At 32.8% G+C, this 10,228-nt stretch overlaps 1 protein-coding gene across 1 annotated transcript; it reads right to left on the reverse strand.

Moving 5' to 3' along the window:
- Positions 1-637: 637 nt before the first annotated feature.
- LOC120151040 (protein EXORDIUM-like 2) lies at positions 638-1,730 on the reverse strand. Its single transcript, XM_039163594.1, has one exon. The coding sequence runs from the start codon at positions 1,654-1,656 to the stop codon at positions 766-768; it is 891 nt and encodes a 296-aa protein (XP_039019525.1). The 5' UTR covers positions 1,657-1,730; the 3' UTR covers positions 638-765.
- Between the last annotated feature and the right edge of the window lie 8,498 nt (positions 1,731-10,228).

Genomic DNA, 10,228 nt, shown 5'->3' on the forward strand with positions numbered 1-10,228 from the left:
ATCTCAAACATTATTCAAGAAGCTAAATTTACTAATATTTGGATTTAAATAGAACTACTTTGGGGAGCAATTGTACTATACTTAAATCAGAGTGAGTCGACCACTTTTAGTATGAAAAAGTCTTATTTCCACAAATCTAGAAAAGATGTCATTAATAGTATACCATTATTGTGTGTTTGATTTTAATGATATTTGTAACTAAATAAAAATTGGAAAGTATAACATAATCAGCTATCACCATGGTTTCCAATGTCACAAACAAACAAAACAAACCCATACCCGCTTTATCCCTTCTTTATAGCTTATCCCAAACATTTTAATGCAAATATTATTTTGTACGTTGGATTGAATATTGTTGTGGTCAATTTAGGAAGTATAGTAAAATTTTGTTTAAAGATCCAAAATATCATTAATGGATTTAGCATGAAATTTATTGTAACTTTTATAATCGTTCTCTCGTATTTAATTCGTAATCTAAGAATCTGATTTATTCAAGTTTAAATATAATTGAAATTTAAGATAAGTTTATATTAGGAAAGACATTTTAACTTTACGCTTCTTTAATAATTATATAGTTTATTATTCCACATTTCCATTTCTCATCTGCCCCTACCCCACCAACATATTTTCTTCTTTTTATATAGGAATTTACACGTCACACAAAACGACAACGTAAAGGCCCCCGACCACCCTTTTCCACTAAATATCATTGCCACGTCAACCTTTTCATCATCCACTCACCACAGATATCCGCCACGTGTCTCATCAGACGATCGTCTTGCAACTTGATGTCCGGGGATCCCACATCGCCGGCAACAAGTACTTCCTCCCATGAATCCCATTTGCATTGTAACTCGCCCCTGTACTCTTATCCACAAGCACATTACCCGGATAGCCCGGGTATGAACCCGACCCGAACATACCCGTACAAGCCGAAACCGCCTCTAATGGAGCATTCGCCGGACCCTGAAAATACCCGTTATTAAACGGGTTGGTAACGGTGTTACCCAACAGCGTAGCCACGTTAATGATCATTCCGTCAACTCCCACGTCTCCGTTGGGTGCCACTAACGGCGGTGTCTGGGGACCGTAAATAGGCTGATGAAAAGGCCAAGCGCATTGACCAGGGCACTGAGTCTCGGAGTTCCCGACCCAGATGTAGGTCCCGCGGACCGGACCCCGGCCAACCCGAGTTGACCCGTGAGTCCCGCACCTCATGCAAAACCCTTCGACGGCGACGTCTTTTGCCGTGAGAATGATATTGATGGTATTAACGCCGTTAAATTTGCTCGCCAATGCCGGTAGGTGCGGGTTCTTGAGGGATTTACCGAGGGGATAATTTTCGAGGAGGATTTGTTCGCCGACGGCCAAGGCGGAGGAACCGCCCTTGTAATTCTCCGTCGTTTTCCACCACCACGACGTGGACGGATGCAAGGCGTTGTTCGAGTTCAACGAGTTGATGAAGTCGACAATTATCGACCGTTGGATGGGAGTGAACTTGCCGTACCAGATGAGATTAACGGTGATCTTGCCCTTCAAGAGTGGACCGTTGTGGTATTTTAAAACAAGCGGTTGCTGTTGGACGAGCTCGGACGAAGAGAGTTTGATGAAACAGAGGAGGAACAGAGTGGCAAGGAGGTGGTAAATGGGAGCCATCTTAAAGGGTAAAATTGTAACAGCAAAGGGTAAGGAGTGTTATGGTTTTAGTTATGAAAGCTGCTTGCGGGGAAAGATTTATTGCGGAGTGAAGAGCAAGGGAAGGAAGGAGGTATTTATAGGTGGAACTTTTGTGGTGGTGGGGTGGTGGGGGGGAGAGATTGCGGGAGACAGCTGTCCTTGCAGATGTGTCAATGTCAAGGTATAGCCACGTGGGGAGAGACGATTGGGTTTTGGGTATAACGTAGAGGAATTTCGCCAAGCTGTGTGTGTGTGTAGTAAGGTGTTGAAACGGTTATATACGGAGGAAAACGAGGTGACTAGAACTGGAGGTCTACCAATATAACTCTGGCAATTTATTTTATAATGCATTGGATTTTTCTTATCAATGCGTCTCCTAATTTATGTTTTATATTAATTGTCTATATAAATTTAGAAGATATATTTAATTAAAATAATAATATAATTATTTTTAAAATATAATTAATATATTTGATAAATTTATTTTTGATAGATATAAAAGAGTAGAACATACAAAAATAAAAAAATATATAAATATTATTGTTTGTTAATTTTTTAATATATGAAATTATTTTTCTATATAGATTGCTAAAAGTCGTTTAAATATATGGTAATTCTGGAGGTGGCTTTAAATATATAGTGTTTTTATAGATTTTATGTAGGTATAAAATATAATAAATAATTAAAATTTATCATACGAATATGATGTATTTTATATATTTTTTCAATTCATATGATAAATTTTATTTTTAATATATTTTATAGAACTCGTCATTTTCTCACGAGATTCATATATACTATGACACATAATCTAGATTTTAAAATAATTTTCAAATTATATATTTTTCAAAAAAAAATCCGTCCGCAATATTTTTAAATTTTATTGTATTTTCTTATGCTTTTATTCTATTGGGCGGGTGAATTGTGTACTGCACAAGCAGTTTAATGTGAACAAAACTTGTAGGGTGGTCCTACCACCTAAATATTCAGAGAAGATGATCAGAACCGTTGATGTGATCATTTGAAAACCGATGACGTGAGATGATTGTTTTACTTGGGAGTTCCTAATACTATCTCATGCACCAGTAAGTATGGGACCGCGACTCCACTGTAGATCTGAACCCGGAGAATTATGAAATCCGGGAAAATGGCTCTGGTTTTATGTTTTAAAAGAAACTTCTCAAATAATCTACTGGATCCATTATTTCTCGGACTAGAATATTTGCTACAATAATTTTAAAAAATTTTAAGATTGTTATATGTTTTCCATCATTAATCATTTTTTGTTTCTGTTCTACAAAGTTGAAGACGTACTGCAATCTATATATTTTCTACCCAAAATTGTAGTCGTACGACAGTTTTAATACCTACCTTTTAACATTATAACGATAATCTTAATTAAAAAAAATAGTATGATGGATACCGTCGTACACTATTGCATCATCATAAATTAAAATTGGATGATACGTGTTTATGATTTTGTTCAAAATACCCTCATAGACATGTTTATTATTACGAAATTTAAATAATATGATTTCGAGTGTATTAAACTGTAAAATTTTATGCACGTTATATTTTATAAATACTAGGATAGAGTACATAATTGATCTCAATTACAGAATGTTGTTTTGTTAAATTTGGAAATATTAAAAGTTACAAAAGGTTTTTTTACTATAATGTGTTGTTTTGTTGACTAATCCGACTATTAAAAGTTACAAAATGATTATTCGACTATTCATATGTTTTAGACTCGTCATTTTTCATTAAGAAATTGACGACAGTCTAAACTGGACGTTAACCTGCTAACTGATATATAATAAAATATGATCTCATAATCTCAAACGATTATCATATTTCAGTTAACATGTTAACAATCAGCTCGGACGAACGTCAATTTTCTAACGAAAAAGGACCAATTTAGAACATAATAAATAGTCGGATGACCATTTTGTAATTTTTAATAGTCGAGAGATTCAACAAAAGAATACCATATAGTTGTAAAACCATTTTATAATTTTTAATAGTCGAGAGACTCAACAAAATAATATATTATAATCGAATGACCATTTATGTACTTTACCCTGCATATGAAGACATGGTTTTTAAAGTGAGAATACAAATATTAATATCAGATAAATTTTGGATCTATGTATTAGAAAGTCAGTATGTATATATTCAAGTAAAAAAATAAATTAAACAAAACTTACATAAAGTTGAAAACGTTAGATTTATAATAATTTACTATATGCAAATATATTTTGAGAAGGAACGTCTCACGTCCTTAAATATATAAGTTTGGACTTTTAGATTTATAAAAATTTAAGAAAAATATCAGATAAAATATTTTTAAAAGAATAATCAAATAACCATTTCACTTCACATGGTAAAGCTTAATGATTAGAGATGTCATATAAAATGAAAAAGTAAACTTACTCAAAGTTGCATTTGATGACATATAGGTGCATGGAAATACGGAATATATTACTTCACTAGAGCAAGTGAGAAATCATTAAAATTTTGTGCTCTAAATAAAGTAATTTACGTAATTACTGAAATACTTGAATTGAAATGAAATAAATATAATTTTTATATACTACTTTATTATGCAGATTGTCTTTCAATTTGATATTGCACTTAAAAGTGATAAATTGACAAGTCAAGATCCACTCAATGATTACTTTTGGTTTAATTGAATATAAGTAGCATTTGATTATAATATAAAAGAAAAATTATATGAGTTGGTATTCTAAACATATTCATAGTTCATAGAATTATTCCGAACAAATAATTTGAAAGAATTATGACGTTGTTTAAGTCAAAATAAGTAGATAATTTGTTTTGGCTATCAACAAGATTGACTATTGAGTTGAGACTTTAATATATTATGTGGAAAAACAACACATTGTACTGAGCTCAAGATGAATTAAGATCTTTTTATATGGGATGGATCGTTTATAAATGATCAAATCAATAAGTCTACTTGCATGCATGAGAAACCGAGGCACATAATGCAAACAATAATTATAGAATTATTTTGCTTAATCGATTCATGAACAAAATCAATTAGTGATTAAAAAATGAACAAAATGGGTTGGTGGATTTCATTTGACTCGACACAAATGGAAGACCCTTTTTGGAATTATTTTTAACACGTGGAATATTATTGTTGGTTTCTTCTTTCTTTCTTTTTTCAATACAGAAGCATGCTTTTGAGAATTTTACAATACCCAAGAATGCACTTTTTATGCTTTTGAAGTCCTTGGAACGACCTCCCCACATAACACAGAAAATAATAAAAATCAGTGGGAAATTGGGACGGTGGCCGACTTGGTCAGTGCCCTTAGTTCAGCTGCTCGCACACCACGTTTGACTATTTTTTACCTACATGACTATCGTTTAGGGTTAATCGATCGAATCGAATTAGTTCGGTTAATTCGGTCGGGAAACGGTTAATGATTTTTTTAAAATTCGGTTAACGGTTAATTCGGTTCAAAATCGGTTAATTAAACGAATTAACCTTTAAATATAATTATATTAAGAGGCTCAATCCATTTAAAATCCATTTAAAACCCAAATCAATATTAATTAATTAAAATAATCAAAAACTACAAATTTTTTTTTGAATCAAATTAATTAGATTATTTATAATTATATATTATTTAAATTAATTGTAAATTGTTTTTTTAATTAAAAAAATATTAAATTCTAAAATTCTAAAAAATTCGGTTAATTCGAAAATTAACCGAATTAATCGAAATTTATTCGGTTCGGTTAATATTTTCGAAAAAAAGTTCGGTTTGATTAACGGTTAAAGAAAAAAAAAGTTCGGTTAATTCGAAAATGGTAGTTCGTCGGTTCGGCCACCGAATTAACCAAATGAACACCCCTACTATCGTTTGCATTTTTTTAGATAGAATTGAATAAAAAATAATATATGTTTACAAATTATTAATAATATATTTTTAATACTTATATTTTATACATGTGATATTCAAACTTTAATCTTAAAGAATAAAAATAATTATTTAATTATTAAGATCGTTTGATTTTGTGTAATGATTATGATTAAATTTTAATGAAATATACAAATTTTTTCTCCTTTTTTTATTGCTTTTGTCTACGGGGTCTCCATGAGATAGACAACTGATATCTTGATGTCCGTCTATATGAATCGGATGGGGTAAGTTTATTTTCTAAAAAAAATAATAATTTACAGTTATTAATATTAAATAATATTAATCAATCATAAGTTGATTTAAGGAAATAAGATAATAAAGTATGTTTGTTGAGTTAATCGAATGACGAAATTGGCCAAGAGGGGGGTGAATTGGCAATAAAAAATTTGTGGAAGCTTTTGCAGAAAATTGAAAGTAATTGCACAGCGATTTACAGTGGTTCGAATTTCTCAAACAAAGTCTACGTCCACTACCTTAGCTATCCACACTAAGGATTTTCCAACAAATTCACTAATTTGTTCTTTCTTTTGAGGCCAAAGAGATAACCTTACAATTCCCTCAATAGTATACCCCAACTCTTGAGAACACTCTTTTCTCAAAGAGAAGATTACAAATTTGCAAACTTACAAAGGAAACCTCACAAGGTAAGATGTTTGCAACCCAAACTTGAGAACACTCTTTTCTCAAAGAGAAGATTACAAATTTGCAAACTTACAAGGAAACCTCACAAGGTAAGATGTTTGCACAATTCTAGAACAAAGAAAAGAACACTCAAAGATGAATACAATTGAGCACAAAAAGTGTTCTTGAAAGCAAAATGAATATTGAATGAAAATAGGCTTGAAATGCTCAAACTTGAGGTTTGATGCTTTCTCTTTGATTCTCTCTTGATTCTAGTTGCTTGATGTTTCTTGTTTTTGATCAATGGCTTCTAAGCTTGCTTAAATACACATTGGATCACTTCTGAACGTTGGGGATGATTAGAGAAGATATTATAGCCGTTTTAGTGTGAAAACATTTAATAAAACAGCTTGGAGCGTGGGGGGAATCGGTTCCCCCTCATAGGGAATCGGTTCCCTAAGTGTAAAATTCAAATATTTCGACCGTTGAACAGGGGGAATCGGTTCCCTCCGAGCATACTGGAATTCTCGGAACAAAACTGTTTAGGGGGGAATCGGTTCTCCTATGGGGGAATCGGTTCCCTCCGAGCATTCTGGAAATCTCGGAGCCAAACCTTCAGGGGGAATCGGTTCCTCCTATGGGGGGAATCGGTTCCCTCTGAGCAATCTGGAATTTTTGGCTTTGAATTGGTTCGAAATACTTTGTAAAATTATTTTGAAATTGTTTTATGATTAAAACGTAATTTTACACTTAAGTAAGGATTAAAAATGATTTTTGAAATATTTGGAGTAATGTTTTGATATTCGAATAGTTATATCGAATATACTTAGAAAATCATTTGGAAAATCTTAAAAATCCATTTAACTTAATTTGTATATCGAATATCAAAATGTTTCAACAATCTCCCCCTTTTTGATATAACAAAACATTTTAGTAATTTTAAGATTTTTGAAATCAAGTTTTGAAATTACTCCCCCTTACTTTAACTTCTCCTATTTTAAAACATTTAACACTTACATTACTTACTTCTCCCCCTTTTTGTTAAATCAAAAAGACAATGGAAAACAAGGTTTTGAAATCATTTAGCCAATTGATTTATTAATTATAAGCTTAAGCTGCTAAGATCACAATCAAAAAGAGGTTAGCCATTATTTTCATAAATCAATATTCATAAATAATGTGATATGGAAAAATTGGTCATATTGCTAATGATGATGTAAATGATGCAAAAATGAATAAAACACCAAACATATAAGTTCACATTATCCATAAATCCAAAATCCAACAATCCACAAAATCAAACAATTCAAAATGTTGAAACAATATTCATTTTGTTCAAAGTTTAAAGCTAAACATAAAATCAAGCATCCGGATCGATAGGTGGAAAACGGGCTCGCATAGCAGCCATTTCATGAGTTAGTTCATTAATACGAGCATTGGTGCTTCATTGTTTGCACGCATCTCCTGAAGAATCTCTAATTGTTGAGCTCCCATTGTGGATAAATGAGACTCTATAGAGGAAAAGCGCGAATCCATTGTAGCAAACGGAAATCAAATGTCTCCATAAAGGATTGAAAATATGGAGGCATTTGAGTCGATTGTTGTGCGTGCTCCTCGGTTGTTCAGGTTCTTCTTCAGCTTCATCAATATCCCTCATTAATTGTTCAAACTCGGGATCTTCGTCAGCTTCGGGTGGAGCTTGTGAAGAACTAGCTCCCGGAGTAGAAGATCGAACCCATGCACCGGTTTCCTTATTTTTGACCCATCCCGCTCTTGTTAAAGAAACAAGATGATTTGTTTCTTAAGAGGAAATGAGGCATCTAGACCAACTCGGAGTTCAGCTTTAGAAAAGAGATTACTAAGAATACAACCGTAAACTAGTGAAGAACAGAGTTTCTTATTTGGCACTAGGTTAACGGTTTCAACAATTTCAGCAAAGATAATCTCGGAGAGGATTTTTTATATTGTTTTCAAAACAGTGCAACCACCAAAGATCTAAAGCTCTAAGAGTTGAATATCGACCCCGGATGGTCGAAACCACCAAGTGATCATGAGATGAAGGAAACGCTCATGGAGATCTAAAACACTTGCACTATCATTCCGTTTATATCGTGAGCCTAAACTTGTTTTTCGTTTGATAAACCTTCATTATCCAAGCCTAAGGCATTGGCTATGTAATCCGGATCAAGATGGAAATATTGACCTAGGAGGTAGGAACGCACTCCTATGGTTTTGGTTTTGTCACGATTTTTGATACAAACGGCATTACAGTAGAAGATACGAACAAGTTGATGATAGACAATGGGTTCAAGTTTGAAAAGTTTATCAAATTTCCATTCGTGCAAGATAGGGAGATATTTAAAGTTAATGTCAACCATAGTTTGAAGAGATGGGATACGTTCTTCCCTAATCTTATACGAGTCAAAATATTGTAAAACCAATAATGATAATCTTTAGGACCCGGTTGATTGAAACAAGAATTTTGGATAGTCAAGTTAGGATCAAGATTTGGAATAGGATTTTGAGGAATAGGAGGAGGATTTGGTTGACGACTAGAACGACTAGATGAAGACCTAGGACGTTTAGGATTTGACATGGTGAAGGAAATCGGAATAGATAGAAACCTGCAATTTTAAAACAGATGTATGCAATTCAATTAATCCCAAAACTCAAATGAGTCCTCAATATTTCAAGATTCTCTAAATCAATCCTAATGGGCAAAGTTTTTGAAAAACTTTTGAAAAATATGGTTTTGAGAAACAATATATGTATTTTTCATAACAACAACATAATTTAATCAAAACACAATAATTTGAAAATAACATTTTTTTTTATTTCGAAAATTTAAAAAATTTTGAAAAATTCTTGTGTTTTTGATGAAATTAGTTGTAACATCTAGTTTCTAATCCCTAAATAAGCAATGCCCGATCATTATTTCAACCTAGAACTAATTACAACTAATCCTATGTTCAAAAATAATGAAATAGAGAGTTTAGAAAAATTACCTTGAAAGATGAAGATTGAGGGGATTTAGATGTTGTTTGCACGACTTTAATGATTTCAACAGGTTTAGAAGATGATATTTGAAGTAAATTCCGATTAATATCGTCGATTTGAGAAAAAAATGGAGATTTGAGGGTGTAGGAGGTGAAGAATGGCGGAAGAGAGGGAGAGAAGAGGGTTTTGGGATTTTGGGGGTGTTCTGCCCGATTTTAACAGAACCCCAGGGGGGTATCGATTCCCCTGTGGGGGGAATCGGTTCCCCTTCAAAGGGGGAATCGGTTCCCTCAGGGGGGGATCGATTCCCTCTGCACCAAAATGCTAAATTAATCTTTTCTAGTGGTATTGGCAACTCATATATCAAAAATTAATTATGTTCAAACAATTAAATTAATCTTTAATCGATTTTGAACATAAAATTAATTTTCACTAAGAATCACAAACTCCCCCTAACTAATAGCAAGAATGCAATCAAAAATATTATAAGCATTTTTCAAGATTTATTAAAAGTGCTAAAATTATTTTAAACACTAAGTGAAGATAGGTTGGTCAAACCTAATTCTCTCCTAAGTGTCCAAAATCTTTCCTTGTCTAAGGGTTTTGTAAAGATATCCGCTAATTGGTGCAAAGTATCACAAATTCTAGAACTACATCTTCTTAGTGACATGGTCTCTAATGAAGTGATGTCTTTCAATGTGCTTAGTTCTAGAGTGTTGGATGGGATTTTTAGTGAGACAAATAGCACTAGTATTGTCACACTTGATAGGAATGGTACCTACTTCAATTCCATAATCAAAAAGTTGTTGTTTCATCCATAAAACTGTGCACAGCAACTACCGGCTGAAATGTATTCCGCTTCAGTGGTAGATAATGCAACACAATTTTGTTTCTTTGAAAACCAAGAAATCAACATATTTCCAAGGAATTGACAAGTACCGGATGTGCTTTTCCTATCTAATTTGCATCCTCCATAA

This window comes from Hibiscus syriacus, unplaced genomic scaffold (assembly GCF_006381635.1).
Source record: "Hibiscus syriacus cultivar Baekdansim isolate YM2019G1 unplaced genomic scaffold, ASM638163v2 tig00111027_pilon, whole genome shotgun sequence".
Classification (NCBI taxonomy): Eukaryota; Viridiplantae; Streptophyta; class Magnoliopsida; order Malvales; family Malvaceae; genus Hibiscus; species Hibiscus syriacus.

Coding starts and splice junctions, on each gene's coding strand:
- LOC120151040 (XM_039163594.1), bottom strand. CDS start 1,656: ATGGCTCCCATTTACCACCTCCTTGCCACTCTGTTCCTCCTCTGTTTC.